This window comes from Halyomorpha halys, unplaced genomic scaffold (genome assembly GCF_000696795.3).
Source record: "Halyomorpha halys isolate HHAL.00 unplaced genomic scaffold, Hhal_1.1 Scaffold84.1, whole genome shotgun sequence".
Taxonomy (NCBI): Eukaryota; Metazoa; Arthropoda; class Insecta; order Hemiptera; family Pentatomidae; genus Halyomorpha; species Halyomorpha halys.
In genome coordinates, this window is record NW_027110155.1 from 1,410,116 (window position 1) to 1,427,503 (window position 17,388).

Consider the following 17,388-nt stretch of genomic DNA (forward strand, 5'->3'; position numbering starts at 1 on the left):
TTATTGCGTCTAGGGCGAAACTACTTGAAATAATTATGGATCTAGCTTACAAAACACAATTTCATACAATCTTGACGTATTGCATATATGATTTAAATATAAAATAACTTGAGTGTATTTTAATTTTAATTTTTATTATGAATACACTTATAATACCTAAATTTAGTAACCTTTTCTTGGCATAGTCCCTTGTTGCTTCAGTTGTGTGGGTTCCTCATAGGTACAGAGAGGTCAGTAGACCAGAATCGACAATATAATATTTTTTATACTGGAAGATTATTGATGATTCACCGTGTGTAAAGATGAATGGAATATGGTCCGGGTGCGGTCAAAAAAACTCAAATAGTAAATAATTATACTATTTGAGTTTTTTGACCGCACCCGGACCATATTCCATTCATAATATTTTTTATATTTCAGAAGTTCCCTATTTTAATATAAGTTTTAAATTTATCGATTATTGAAAATAAAGGAAAAATAGAATGCACGTTTTTATCTTCAGTGCAATGGACCAAATCATAAATTTAGTTCAAATAACGCTTTGTATTCTTTTTTCACACAGGGTTCCTCCTTGCTACAGAGAGGTCAATAAGTCGAAAAAGACATCCTAATATTTTATTTTTTAGAACTTATTTATTTTTTATTTATATATTATTGAAAAAAAAGGAAAAGTCGTATGCATGTTTTTATTTTCTTCACACTGGATCAAATCATGACTTTAGTTCGAAAAAATTCATGATTTCATTGCAGAACGACGTTATGATGTAAAAGACTAATTAACACAGTAAAAGTCCGATCGGAATAGATAAACCTATACGTGATATAATAAAATGAATAAACAGATTGTTTAAATTATTATAAATAATATTATATAATTATTATATAATATATTATGATCCCTCGTAGATACAGAGATGTAAGTCGAGAATGACCCTATAATATTTTATTTTTGATAACTTATTTGTATAAAATTGTAATTTAAAATACAGACATTATAAAATTCATATTCTCAGAACAGATAATGAGAGAAAATACAAGGGTTATTTGTTTTCAATTTTTGAGAGTAGAAATGTTCCTATTCAATTACCATTTAGCTAGTATACATTTGATACAATCTTCATTTAAGTATTAAATATTCAAAATTTGTTTTTGTTTTCGTATTGAAGTGGCTGCATATCACACTTTGTAACGTTTACTGCATTTTGTTTTAAATAAAATACAGAAGTATAACTTGTCGTTTAAATGTTTCATTAATATCTACACAATAATAATCACTATATATTTAATTCAGGCATGAAAATTTCATTATGTATCAAAATAACACACACATACAATGTATATATTTATCATAATCGTATTGATTTACAATTATTAAAACTATCAATTTTTCTTAGTCCCAATACGTTCCCTTACAATATATTTCTATATAGTGAAAGTAAACATATGCCTATGATATTGAAAATGGATAAAATACACCAACGAATTATTCAACTGGGTACGTATTATAAGGGGATAAAAGCGATAAAACGGTGGGAAATTAATATTAGAACTCTCAATTATAAGATAGTAATATTTATCGCTTAGGGGAGTGGACATAGTCAATACACCTCAGGACTCCTACTCAGCCTACTAGAACTCTTGACAGATTATAATGGGCAAGTCTGTGAGGAAGCTGTGGTTTAACAGAAGCCTTCTGGAACCGCTCAACCCTAATGTGAATGATAAATTTTGAGATTGGAGCCAATACTTATCTACCAGTGGTTTCTCCGTAGTCTTTTTTTTTATTATAGTTCGACTCATCAATTATTTATGTATCTAAGTTAAGCTAATTTGTAATTCAGTAAATGTTTTGCTCGTAAAAGAAAAATATGTTACACGATATTCATTTACTTCCCCCTATCAACAGTTTCAGAAGTTCAAGAAAAGAAATTGGTTAGATAGAATCTGGGATTTTCATCGATAAAATTAGCCAGAAGAAAATAACTTAAAATTAAAAATAATTTTTTTTTTTATTCACCCTGCCTCGCCTACACCCATAAAACAGTAAAGTAATAACTAAAATCACAATCTACTCTGAACAAAAAATAAATAAGAATTAATTTCTGCATAATAAAACGCCCTGATATCATTAAATGTATATGTTAACTAATATTATTAGTGCCCAATAAACAGTTTAAGTATTTTGGGACTAAGAATGCATGAGATATAATCTCATAATTTTCTGATTTCTGCTAGAAGACATTTTCTGGTTTTAATACAAAGAAAGTTATAAAATTTAAAAAAAAAACAAGTTTTCCTGATTGACCCAATCATAACAATATCCATAAAGTAGTAAAAAAAAAACATGGTATACCATGCTGAAAATTATAAAGAAGGAAGTTAGACCCTGGAATTCCTCCGACCGCAATTGTTGTAGAGATGAGGCTGTGCTGACTAGAATAATAAGAGGATACAAAGACTCACTCGTTCCTATCTCATTACAGAAGGAGACGCAACCGAAGCGTAAGTAACATGTTGTAACAATGTTCCAATTGGCAACATCTTTCAGGAATGCCCATACTTTACAACTCAGCAGTTGTGCATTAAAACCTGTCATATCACCAGCCCTTAGAAACTATAACAAACCAATAGGATCGGTATTTAAAGTTTTAAAATAACATAATATACTTGCAGAAAGAAATATGTTAAAAACCAAAAGAGATTCATCTCTTGTATAATTTTGGAAAAATAAATTCAGAAACTAATTTTTGCCCGCTTTAGTGTGAATAAGTGCGTGCGTGCGTGCGTCTTTATATATGTGAGGGACCAATAGAATAAAATAGTAAACTGAATATTACCAGAAATTAATAAAAATGAAATGGCGTCAAGGGCCAAGGAGATTTTACGCCGTTAAACAAAAGAGAACGAACGAACCACGGTATACAGCCGTGGTTCCCAACCCACAGAAGTATGCGAGCCACTAAGCCAGAAATTAAACCATTCGTTGCCCATAACAACTCCTAACTTAGGAAAAATAGGGGGCCTTTCTTGGTTTGAAAACATTAGCTAGGCTGCTGAAGAGTGTGTTTCGCGGCACTAATAATGAATTATTTGCCTGTTATATCCATTCGGGGCGCAATTGTTAATTTCTATGCCCGTCCCATGATGTGAAAACTTTATCCACTTAATGGTACCCTCTAGATAACCGCACCCCCTATATGCCAGAAATGACCGATAAACGAGTCATAAGAAAAAAAAGTAAATAAAATAAAATGTTAAAACCTTTCAGCTAACACTAAAACATCTGTTTAGATAACAATAAAGCTGTGTTAATAATAATTCCACACTAATCATATGCCGCTAAAAGCTTACCGCGACCCACTCCGCACTTGGTCCTAGTACCCCACAGGTTTAAAACCATTACATACAGTATTGATAATATAATTTATAGGTAAATAAATAAAATACAGTTAATATCATCAATAAATAAATTAAATTATTCACATAATTTATAACAATTATTAATTATAATACATAAATGGTTAATTATTCTATAACCATTAATAAAATTCATTCATAAATTAGTTTATTCAAGTATTGATAAAATAATTTAAATTTGCACCGATACAAGTTGCCAGTATGATTTATAATGATTATAAGGATATTCCTTTACTATTGCTTGCATTAATCCGTTTTAAATTAAGAATCATCTATAACTAAGATAGGATAGGTTTAAACGTTAATTATAGGCTCTAACGTCAGCTATGTTCAATACCCTTGTACCAGTGGACTAGTTGAGCGCATGCATACCGTTTCCTTAGAAGCTGCGACCCTTGAAGTTGATATTCCCCATGACCTGATGAGCCTTGAATCCTAGTATCTCTTCCCTCGATGGAAGATAACTCCTCTGACTCATTCCCCCCTATCAATCTGACCTTGTCACGCGAGTTTCCTTACCCGCTGTAAAATGGTAAATGGTCTTTTTAGTTTTATTTTACTTTTTGAGACCTCATGTAGGCGATTCGTGACTCTTGTTTCTCGAAGGGGAAATCGTTCCTGTGGAGAGTAATTACTCGACTGAGTTTTTGTGTTTGTACATTCTTTTCGACTTGGGCTGCTGTACTTTTCATCAAACGTCAACTACGATGACGAAAAGACCTCGCTCTAGAAAGGGAAGACTGGGAAGTAGCGTCTATACCCGAGCGGTCAGTGAGCAAGGACGATCGTCAAGTTAACTTCAAGGATTTTTGAAAATGTATTTAAGCCTAAAAGCCGTGTTTTGTTTCTCTTAAGTGCTTTTTTTCTGTAAGGCCATGATTAATTTCCTTCTTGTACCAATTTCTATCTTAGAAATTACAAGAGCAAATTGCTTTGGTCTGAAGACTTAACTTGGAGGTCATCTGTCAAATTTGAGGAGAATATCTCATCAGCTTACAGGAAATAATAATTGCAATAGCTAAGAAAAACCAAACAAAGGAATAACTATTTTTAATTTAAGCAGCACATACGTGCATAATATTATTTCACAAATTAATTCCTGAATACAATTGAAGCTTTTTTTAAGCCACAGATGTTTAATATTATTACACAACCGTTGGATTTTTGCAATTATATTGAATCATTTTGAAGTGATATTGAAGGTTATACAAAATATTGGGCTAGGCTGGGTACAAGCGTCAATATTTTGTTGATGCCAGTCCTTTTGTGCGAACATGTTGAGTGACACCGAACTTGGTTGCATTTTGATCGAAAAAATAAATAAATAAATAAAAAATAAAGAGGATACAGGAACACGTCGGAAGTGGCCCAAAACGTTTTTTCAGTTTCTAATTATAAACTTCGATAAATTCCAGAGTGAATCAAGCAGCTATAAATTTAAAGTTTATGGTTTGGAACCTAAAAAACAATTCCAACGATGTTTAATGTTTCATTTACGAAATGTACTTTTTCATACTACCCATTTTTTTTCCAAATTCCGAAGATTCATAGAGATGGTGTAAGCTAATAGTATTTAGCATTTGAGTAGACAGCCCCTGAAGCAACTTATTTAATATCAAATATGATGTCGTTTATTTAATTAGTTTATCAAATATCATATTTAGTTAGTCAATTAATTAGCTCCGTGTATGCCTGTATGTAGTCAAATTCCGGTCAATTTGTTCTGAGTGAGTTTTCAGAATTCAGGATTTTATGTTCAGATATGTCTATAAATAGCATAATAAATATTATAAAAAGAGATGCAGCCCCCCCCCCCTTGAGGGAGCGAGGAAAGCCGGCCTCGGGCAGCACGTTTTATAGGGAGGCAAAATTTCACAATAAATAATAATAATATTAGATTTATTTTTTATTAATATATTTGTTTGAGAGTGGTTTAGTTTATTTAAAAACAATTTTGATCCTTTTTCTCAACTTTATTCTTTTTAAAACTTCCAAAGTTTCGACCACTTAGGTCATTGTCAAGGATACCTACAAACAGCTCCTTTTAATTATTTTTATAACAATTTCATTATTTCCTTCACTTACATACTGATTTTTTTTTTGGTCTTACCTTTACTTTGTTTTCATTTTTTCTTCTAAAATTCTTAAAATTCCGGCTAATTGCCTTTGTCCCATCTTTAAATAATTAATCATTAAAATAATATCACCTACTCACATAAGTGTGAATAGAGAAGTAAATGTATTAAAAAATAAATTAAAGAAAAAGGGGGGGGATAAATGTATATGTGAATGAAATACACATAAAATAGGAATAAACAAATTATAGAATTTAAATATATTAAAAAATGTTTATGTTGTAAGCAGAAAAATTATGTTTATAAGGTGATAACAGAGTCCTAACCTGTTGAAGGTAGGTTCTGTTTGGAGATTGCAAATGTAAATAATAGAAAGAAAAGTGGTTAGTAAAAGTTTTAAATTTGGGAAAGAATTGTATAGAAGAATTTATAAGTAGGAATCTATTTAAAAAAAAAAAATTTATAATGTTATTGTGATATTATTTTAATGATTAATTATTTAAAGATGGGACAAAGGCAATTAGGCTGCATTTTAAGAATTTTAGAAGAAAAAATGAAAACAAAGTAAAGGTAAGACCAAAAAAAATCAGTATGTAAGTGAAGGAAATAATGAAATTGTTATAAAAATAATTAAAAGGAGCTGTTTGTAGGTATCCTTGAAAATGACCTAAGTGGTCGAAACGTTGGAAGTTTTAAAAAGAATAAAGTTGAGAAAAAGGATCAAAATTGTTTTTAAATATAATAATAATATGTTGTAAAAAATTGAACTATCTTATTTCAAGAATTTTTTATTTGTAGCATATACTAATAAAACTAAACGATAAATATGATTATTCATACCAAAAAAGCTTTTAGAATTACAGTATATTTTATACTTTTAAATTAAAATATCTAAATAACAGGGCGGCAAAATTATCCTCTGCCTCGCTTATGAACTTAATTATATTAAAATCACATAAATATAAGAGTTATAAATAAACATACACTTACTTAATACAAAAACTATACAATTTGTAAATACATTTTCATAGACAAGACTTACCAAATCGCATGGTTCTCAGATAGTTGTTAGTTGATATGAGATGTATGCTAGCCACCCACGCGTAGTTCCGCCCAACCTTGACGTCAGTTTTTGAGAACTGATTGTTGCTACTCAGTTATTCTCACGTCGCTAAATGGAGGTTTAAACATAATAAACCATTCATAAAACATCCATTTGGGTCAGGGATGTCTCATTCATGTATTTTGTGCTCAGAGGACTGGTTGTCAAAGTTTGTATAATCAGGTTCAAGAATTTACCGAGACCGTGTGAATTAGGGATGAGCAGGTTAATTAAGGATCAATTCTTTTAAAAGAATCATACCCTTAAGTGATTCACACAATATTCACGATTCGCTTAGTAAATCCCGATACTACCCAAGACGATCGATCATCTATTCAGGTGAATCAAAGAACTGAGAGTGTTTTCGACTCTTAAATGGGACAGTGGTAATGATTTTTTTTTTCATGACACTCATTAAGAGAATAGAGATTAACTAATATATCTTCAGGACAACACACCTATGGAATATCCTTAATAATTAATTAACAACTAACAAATAAATATTGTTAACTAAGCTAAATCACAAATCTGACTTCTAAAGGATCAAAACATCAACGAGAAACAACAACTATGGAATTCAATTTCTGAGACCCTAGACGCCGTTTGATTTCAAAAATTTAAGTATATAAAACATTTTTAAATTAAGTACTGCTACTTTGTAAAACGTTGTTTGCAAAACAAATAATGCACAGTTTTGTAAATTTTTTAGATATAAAGAACCTAAAATAATTAAGATATAAGTCCTCATTGCGTAAAAGGAAAGGATTAAGTATACTTTAGACATACATAATGATCTTTTTTTTTATTATAGAAGATAAGTCTTAGGTTTAATTATTCATAAATTTGTATTTTACAAAGTTAGAAACCAGATGAAAAATATCTGTTGTTTGTTTTGTTTTTTATATAATTTATTAAAATTTGTTTTAACATTAATTTGAGAAATATTAATTTTTTTGTTTTATTTAAAAAACTGAAGGGTTTTGAAGGATAGACTAGGCTTTCGAACTTTAGGTGTTTTGTTTTTTCCAACATTCATTCATTTTTATTAAAGATTAGAAGATAGCTAGATAATATAAATGAGGAGAAAATGGTTAGAGGTGCAGTCAGAGAATAACACAAATAATTTTTAAAAAACCTATTTATTAGTTCCAACGTTTCTGCTAGAATCTCTAGCCTTCATCAGAGCTAAGAACAAAAACCAAGATAACAACCAGATAACGGGTTGAAATTCTGGCGAAAACGATAGTTCTAATAATTAAGTTTTAAACTTATTTGTGTTATTCTCTGACCCCAACCCCAACCATTTTCTACCATTTTTATTAAAGATCCAATACTTACCATATACTATATGAATTAGATTAAGGTCACTCCTAAACATTAGTAATTAACTAAAAAATTAATTATTGCAAAATATTACTTTTGGAAGATCACTGGACATAATAAATTATACCTTGTATTCAGATAAAAAAAATAAAGGTTTTTGAAAAGGGAGAAAAAACTCAAAAATGTCAGAGTATTTTAGATGAGTTTTTCTAAAAAGTCATTCGATGTGTCTCTGATATTCGTTGGACCAATACAATGTTTTTAGAATACAGTTTTAAAAAGGCCCGTTGGAGTGGAACCGTAAGGAAACTCGTGAGTGTTGGATGTAAAAGTTGCACCTTCCCTTATGAACTCATAGATCGTGCAGGCATCGACCCATACTCACTAATTGCTATTATTATACAGTATATAGAACGCCTCGGGTTCTTTATAATATCTGCTCGTATTCATTTCATTGTTTGTTTTTATTCAGATAGTATTAAACATTATTTATGACCTATGTGGTATATTTGCTTGAAAGGTACTAACACGTTTTGTATCTCAGGTTTCTCTAGGTAATAGACTCCAAAGCTTTGAGAGGTAGCCTTTATCCTTCTACACCTACAGGCACAGTAGGCATTCACCAGTTACATCTAAAGACCACTCCTACTTGATCTACCTTGTTTTTCAAGTTGCTGTTATTTTATATCAATTTAGCTTGAGTATGACTAATATAATTGTTATGCATCGGTTGATGGGATGATTCACTCTTTGTTTAAATTTTTTTTAATTATTTATTTAATGTAATTTACAACTGTACAAAATAATGCAATAGGTAAATATGTATTATGTTTCATATACACTTGGAAATGTTGGGAATGAACCACCCACCCATTGGTGGTACTTTAAACATTAATTTAAATTAGAAGGTCCCGTGGCCATCTTCTTTTCAGCCGCCTCGGATGATTATCATGGATTGTTAAGGATGCAAGATTAAGAATTAATGGGTTAGGATAGTTAAGGAGTTTGGAATAAAAAGACGCATATCTGTTTTGGGTCAAATGTCAAATGGGTCTGCAACGAATGGGATGTTAAGGTCTTTATCAAGAGTTTATGATGGTCGAATGAGTTTATTTGTGACGTAATAAGGAGCATCAAGGATTTTACGTAGGATTTTGGATTGTAACGATTGGATGCGGGAAGAATTTGATGGTTTGGTGGAGCCCCAGAGCTCAATTCCATATGTCCAAATTGGTCTGATTATTGTAGTGTATACTATTTTTTTTTTTTTGTGAATGGGAAGTTGTCAAGTAAGTGTTGTAGCAATCGGAATCTACGAGCAGTTTCTTGTCGTTTCAGTCTTGTGTGTGGATTCCAAGTAAGTCTTTGTTTGAATATTTTAAAATTAAAAATAAAAATATTTAGTTAGTCTATCCGAACCATCTACTTCCTCTCGTATAAAATGCTTAAAATCCAAAATCCTTGATGTTCATTATTACGTCACAAATAAATTCATCCATAAAGACCTAAAAATCTGTTGCATATTTGGTTCGAAATAGATATACCTCTTTTCACTCCAAACTCCTTACCCGTCCTAACCCATTAGTTTTTAATCACTCATCCGTAACAATCCCTGATGATCCTCCGTGGCGTCTGAAAAGAAGATGGCCACCGTATTTTTTAAGTTAAAGCAATGATTGAAGTATCACATTTGGGTGGTTCCTATCCAAGATTATTATGTGTTCTTTAACATTTATTACATTTACTTATTGTATTTTTTATATAGTTGCAAATTTTAATAAATAAATAAAAAGGCTATTCGAATGCTCATGATAATATGCTATTGTCGTGGAGAGGAGATGGGGGAAGGAACTTGTTACAGTTTTTTTAAAGATCTTATTTCCCGATAGCTACTAACAATCGATAAAATGGGTATGCTGTGCGGATATCATTTCTTTTATTTTTACTATAGGTAGCTCGAAATAAATTTTGTCATCTTCTTCTGTAGAGAACATATATCCTTCAGCTTGATCTACTATGATTCAATTACATTGTATAGAATTTCTAAATCATAAAAAAGGAGTGTAAATAAAAAAATAATAATAATGAATATTTTATATATACATACCTAACTTAGTTATTATGAATTTGTAAGGAAATTAGTCATAAATAACAAAAGTCATAGAAATGCACGCGGTTTCCCAATTGAGGATGCTTTTTAGATATTGCTATACTTTTTTTTTTTCCGTACCCTCCATTGAAAGTAAGGAATACTTAGGTACAATGATGTCAGTTGAAGTGTGCTGCCTTCTTCTACCCATGCGTATGTAATTGCTATACTTTAAGGTTTACATTCTAATATATTTTGTTTTATGATTTCTTTTTGCGAGATTGTTACATGTAGTACATCGACTAACATACTTGCTATAAGGCCCTGTTTCAAAGGTATGATAAGTCTGCCATGGAGGGCTGGTTTCACGCCGTTTCCAATTTTAGCTACTTATTAAATATTGGTCGATTTAATCATCATAAGTCTCTTCTTCCAGTTTAAGTAAATGTTTCTATATTTTTTTTGTATGTGTGTTTTGAGCATTTCGAAATGAAACTTGTTAGGTTTTAGTAATGATGAATATATTTTTTTTTGTTTCTCTGTAACCTCTTCTAATTTTTCTCCGGAGCACTTCACTCTGGAATTTACAATAGGAAGAATTATTACCAACGAAGGATTCTAAAAGAATTAAGTTTCAATTTTTTTTTTCTAACCCTGTAGGTCTAAAGCACAAAATTGTTTTTTTGCAATTATTGACGATTTAAGGGTACGGAAGATACAAGAAACGTACAGAACAAAATCGTTTCAGAATTCTTGTAAGAATCCATCATCATAATTGAGAACATTCATCATAAGGCTTCGTCATCAACATAGGCAATTTGATCACCCACGGCCGGTCTTGATTTTTGACGGTTAAGGGAGATGACTCTCATGTTTGGCAACTTTAGAAAACGAGAATATCGACATATAAACTTATTGGTCTAACTTAGTTTCAGGTAATTCCTTAGGTGCCTGAGACTGGTAGTTTATAAAACTTCTCATTTTTTAGCAATACATTATTCTCACCATATTTACAAACGTATAAATTAAATGATAACAAAATAAGAAATACAAGAGAAGGAAAAAAAATTAAACTAAAACTGGAATAACATGTTAACACAATCATTCCTATTAACATTCAGCCTGGAGAACTTCGAATCGAGCTCTTCCCCACTTATGGAAGATAGAAGAGGATTCCGGAAGATCCCAGCGCTTCTCTCTCAGCCGATAAATATAAAGATAAATTTATAACCCTTGGTTTTTTAATATTATACAATCCAATTAAATAGTGCAATACCTGCTTTATGTAAATAAGAAGCCATGAGTTGTGTTTATTTATTATTTTTGTCAGAAAATATCACAGGGATATAAATTCGCTTTTATAAATATGCTAAAACCATTTTAACTAGCCATGAAGACCTGAGGCATACAGGAGATACTGTCATTGCTGTTATCGGGGTCGCCTCGGGGAACATCGTTCCAAGGAAAAATTATGATCTAGCAATGATGCAAATGCCAGTTGCCCTTGCCCACTCACTGCTGTAACGATAGTTTATTTTTATACGGCTGATGTTTAAGATCTGATATAGCTTGCCTATTACGAACAATTCTATTACAAAATAGTAGCGGAGTAAAACTAAGAAGATCTTCCCTTTTTGGGAATCCAGCGTTTGCCCATAGGTCAAATCGAACTCCTAATAAAATTAGAAAGATAAGCTATGCTTGCTAGAAATGAACGTCGGTTGTTGTGAATGAACTATTAGATCGGTTTGCTTGCAGTATCCATCTACTTTCCTAGATATTCAGATTTATCCCTTAGATATTTCATATTTATTATTATTATTATTTTTCAATCCAAAGATTCTGAACTCTTTAAATTTAAGGTAGTTAATGAGTTTAAATATAGGGTTCAAATCTCGTTTAACTGACTATTTTTGTTTAAAAAAATAATACCGCTTTTATATTTTCGTCATTATTCAGGACTACTGATACAACTGGTCTCACTTCTAGCCTACTTAAACCCGTGGTGTAGAAAGGGGCATTCTTGGAAGATGTAGCTAACTGTAACTAAAATATTGACACTTAGGCGGTGGATGCTAGTTGATCAGAAATGAATGAGTCAGATTTGTTTGTCCAATTCTTGATCTAGTTATTGCGTCCTTCCCTCTGGGATCGGCACGATTTGATGTAGTCCATGGTTTAATAGTCTTTAATATGCTTGACGGACTTTCATTCCATCAATGGCTTGCCAATTAAATAATTTTTTTTTTTAATAGATGACTTACTTCTGGGGGAATGGGAAGAGACTAGGTCATTTGAACTCGGGAGATATCAAAACGTATATTTCAATATTTCGGAAAATCCAATATTAAATGTTCTAACTACATCTCGATAAACGACTGACATGGAATCCTCACACAAGACTCAAAATACAGAAAACTGCTCGTCGATTTTGACTATTACAACATTTACTAGACAAACGGTCTAAAACTCCAATCCATTACTAAAGACTTATCTACATGACTATTATAAGGCCTATCTGGAAATTGGAGTTGAGCTCTGGGGCTCCGCTAAACCATCAAATTCCTCCCGAATCCAATCCTTACAATCCAAAATCCTCAACGCTCCTTACTTTGTCATAAATCAAGTCATCTATCACGACCTCAGGGTCCCATATGTGTCCCGATTTGGCCAAAACGAGATACCATTCCTTCCTTGATAAACTTCTCAACCACCCAAATCCACTTGTTTCTAACCTGGCTTCTCCTTCATTACCTAATAATCCTCCTAGGCGTCTGAAAAGAAGCCTTGAGATTTTCTCCTCTAGAAATGTTATTGGAATTCTACCACTTGGTAGATTCTCCACACGTTTGTATCATGTCATTATGGCACCTACAGCAAATTTACTTGTTGCATATACTTCTATAGAGTTGTAAATAACAATAAATAATTTATTAATAAAAAAAATGTTCTAAAACTTTTCAATCTCTAAGTTGTTTTCAACCTTTAGCATTTCCAATGATTTCATAGTTTTTGAAAAAAAAAATATTTTTTTGTAAAAATTACGGAAATATTTTATTATTATCATCGTTCAAAGTTACATCACAGGTCGAAGGTTTGGTCAAGTATACCATAATGTAATTATAATACTAATTATTTTATAATAAGTTGTTTCATCATTAATAAAGTTTTGTGAATCACGAGGTATTGTTTAAAATTAGTCCATACCAAGAAAAGTTAATGAGCCATTGTGGCAGATGTCCTCCCTAAATTCATGAACCTACAAGGCTGCCCCGATCACTCGCTATGATATTACCTTATTATTCCTCGCACCGTTGGTTCTGAGAAACACGAAGCCGTAACAATAAAAACAACAATAGGACCTATTTTCCTATATAACTTGTTGCTCATTCGAGTGAAGTACGTACTTCACTTCTTGCGGAAACATAACAAAAGTGAAGAGAAGAATTCAACATTGATTTAATGCATGTATAAGAAATACTAATTAAAATTTTGGAATTCCTATTTAGATTTTGCTGGATCATAACTGTAGTGTGTAGTATTTCTTTTGTGAAATCTGATAGCAATGAAGAATTTAAGACCAATCATAGCGAACACTTTTTGTTCCGACGCGCCAAAAAGGGTAACCACAAGTGATTATTCACTGTTTTTTTTTTTTTTTTTTTTTTTTTTTTTTACAATCCGCGTGGAAACTGTGTCGAAAATCGAAATAACCTGATGAGAAAAATTATTTCAGACCAATTTTCTGTGATAATCTGTCATCATAATTTAGGCATTTCTTAATGAAAGCTTTATCGTCATTCCAGAGTCAGGTGAGATAGAGAAGGTTATAAAATTAACAATACCAATTGCCTCTGTTATGACGAAATTGAATCGATCTTACGTATGGATCCTATCGTATCGAAAAGATCGAGTACATTATACTTTATTTGACGATTTATTCTAAAATATTCATTTCTCTGAACTATGTTAAACTAACTAGGGTGTCTAACTATGAAATATTGAAAAAGAACCGATCTGTTAATTGCTTAACTATGGATAAAATCAATGTTGTTAATAATTCAGTTCTAGTCAGTTGTTTAAAAAAAGTTGTCATGGGACCAGAAGATAAGCAGATAGTACATGGGGTTCCCCACATCTATTGCGGGTCCCAGACTTCTAATTTCGTGAAGCCCAGCTATAGTTGACAGGGCTACTTGGTATAGAAACTATAAAAAATGAGTTAATCTATGATAGAGAACTTGGGTTTATTTCCAATTTTCAAAATTAAAATTTTAAAAATGTTTGAAAATATAATCCGTTGAAAAAAAAAAACATCACCAGTTGTCTATATTCCACTTCACGAGTTAAAGGTTATAATTACTTTTTTGTCTCAAAAATTGTATCATCTTATCTAATTTTGTTGTGATTAAGTTTTATTTAAAAAATCTTTAAATAACAAAAGGTTTCTATTTTATATTTCACTATACATTGAATTTTCATAAACAATTGTGGTGGTTTTAAACTTCTGACCTGCAGTTTATGTAATTATACTGTTATTATTTAAAATAAAAATAAAAGAACAATACCATAATTACAAAGCTAAAGTTGAATGTCATTTAGTTAATTAATATTGCTCAAGTTAGTAATTAAAACTGAACCATCACTTCATAATCAACAGATGTGGATTCACCCAAGGACAAAGATTACTCATAAACCCTTTCAACTTTCAGCTGTCAGCCAACTCCTTATTGACAACATCTTTCTTTCTCATAAATATTTTGTAATATGGACTCGAACTGTGGAGAATAACGATATAAATTTCACCAATTATCCGTATTATGTTACAATATGTTCTCGGTCACTTGCAATGCGTCTTATCGGCGACAGCAAATGTTAATTTTTATTTTTTTTTACATTGGAAGAATATAGCTGACTGTATAAAGTAGATGTAGGAAGATAGTTCCGGCAGCAGTCAATAAAGGTATCAAAATAGTAAAAGAAAACTATTTATTGTTGACCAACGTTTCGGCCCACTTTGCTGGGCTTTGTCAGGGACTGAAGTTTCGTTTTACAATTTTGATACCTTGATTGACCGCCACCTGGACTATCTCCCTACAATTTTTTTTTTTTACATTTTTTTTTGTACATATAGGAAAGGTGAAACAAACAATATCCTGCGTTGGGGTCGGTTGGCTTAGAATAGGTGAGTCAACTGTAGAATAAAGCCATGAAGTGGCACCTGTAGCCATGAAACATACAAACGGCTTTATTCGTTTTTCAAAGATTGACAATGTCTTGTTATAAGAAAATAATTTCTACAAAAATAATAATTTAAATTTTCCAAATCTCTTATCAAATTCTTATTATAGGGGTATTCATGATGTTGTGTTAAATGTTAAATGTTTTACCATGTTAAATGTTATAACTATAAGATTGTGAGCAGCCCTATTTGAAGTCATGTTAAACGTTAAATGCATAAGAGCCCCTAGCGGATTTTCTCAGCAACTTGTTGTATAAGCCTTTATGTTTATTACCTTCCTTCCAGACCCTCATGTTATTGTTTACTTCAGTTTTGATTTAAGTAATTAATTACAACATGCCTAGAGTGAGTGAAAAGTGGAATTTGTGTGAAAGTTTAGCTTATGAAATGAAATGAAAAAATAACTTTATTCTGGGACATATGTCCCCTAAGAATAATTACATAGTTCATATAGTGAGATTTTTATCTAGCGAGCGTTTACAAATTTTCAGATAGTAGAATGAAATTACATTGTTTTTTTTACTGTTTTTTTTTTCTCAAATGTATCATTAAAATTATCCATTCTGGTTTAATAACAGGAATATGAATACCACAAACACACGAAAGAACTGAGCTGTCACAACAAAAATAGCGGCGATCTCAACTGGTCTATTGTGTGACGTCATTCTCCATTTAACAGACCAAGTAACAGATTCTCAGCCATGTTAAATGTTATTTCGTTTTACCACTGTAAAAGAAGGCAATTTTTTTCGATTTAACATGAGTTTTTCCATTTAACACGCTTTAACAAGTAAAACCAAAGATCATGAATACCCCTTATATACGAACAACCAAAAATATATATTTTAGTCAAATAATAACAACCTTTTTTAACATAAACATTTTTAAAAAATATATATTAATATATGTGAGAAGGTAATTTTTAGGTAAATAATTATGATGGTACTTGAAGTTTTGGTTGTTGCTAGGTCAGGAGAGCAAGGAAACTAGGGCAGAGATGATCCTATTACGACACCGCCGAACTAGCCTTTCACATTCTCAAATTGTACTGGCTGGTCGAGTTAGCTGTTCCATCGCCCGGATTTAATGGGGTTCCTCGAAAGATCACTGTCCTGTCATCTCGGATGCGTAGTTTATATTTCTCATATTATGCAAATCAACATTCTAGTGGGATCTCATGTGAAAATATTCTTCGGTATTCGAAAAAAAAAATCAGTTACCTAATGCGGTTATATCTATAAACTACCATACATTATCTTGATTATATAACAATATCCTATAAGCCAATCTTTGGACTCAGCGATATATTTCTCATTTTTGTTCTAACTGGACAAAGGGCGAGAGTTCTTAGTGGAACAAAAGACAAATCAAATACATATAATATACTCAAATTTTGAATTTTTATATTCAATAATGACAATCAACAGTATTGAACAATCACTTTCGTCGTCCGGTTTCACTAGTCTTGTTCAGTAAATTAGATTTTTTTTTTAGAACTAAGGTGGAATAATTTAAACTTACATGTTTGATGCGTTTTATCAGAAGCATCAACACCTACCTGAAAAATAAAGAAAACAGTATAAATATTTTTATACGTATGTATTTGTAAACATTTATACAAGCAGGTCACTATACAGATATATTGAATTCTCAAATCCAAATTCTAAACAATAAACTTATTTCCTTAATTTAAAAATTTTATTTTTCTCTTATCAAATAGCTGCTACAAATAAAAATTGTTGATATAAATTGACATTCATAAGATACTCCCATAAAAATGATTAAATAATAATTATCTAAAAGTGGATACATAGACTTAAGGTAGAAAACTCCAAACATGTATTTACCTTTTCGCTATGTAAGTCTTATAGTGGTCTCTTAGCTATTGCTTTCAGGTGATCTATCTAGTTTATAATGAGATGTAGATAGTTGACTGTAGATTAATGATTGGAGAAGTTTGTCGGGGGGTGTGGTCAGCACAGAACAACATAAATAAACAAAACCATATTTATTTATTTTATAACTTTGGGGATGATCTAAATTAGACGCTAAATTATTTTTAGCTAGTGTACTTTCTATACATAATTTCTAATTAGTATGATTTTGCACAGGATTATTATTTTTGTTTTCGATTTGATTG

The 17,388-nt window shown here is 31.2% G+C and overlaps 1 protein-coding gene across 4 annotated transcripts in view; it reads right to left on the reverse strand.

Moving 5' to 3' along the window:
* Positions 1-17,388, reverse strand: part of LOC106677028 (ATPase WRNIP1) — a 385,191-nt gene that overhangs the window by 177,872 nt on the left and 189,931 nt on the right. Inside the window, exon 1 of one of the 4 annotated variants that reach the window (XM_067048305.1) lies at positions 16,770-16,806. The exons of the other annotated variants lie outside the window; for them this stretch is intronic. Coding sequence (XP_066904406.1) covers positions 16,770-16,796 — 27 coding nt within the window. The 5' untranslated portion in view covers positions 16,797-16,806. Of the gene's footprint in view, positions 1-16,769; positions 16,807-17,388 lie in introns of those variants that run through there. 4 annotated transcript variants of the gene reach the window in all.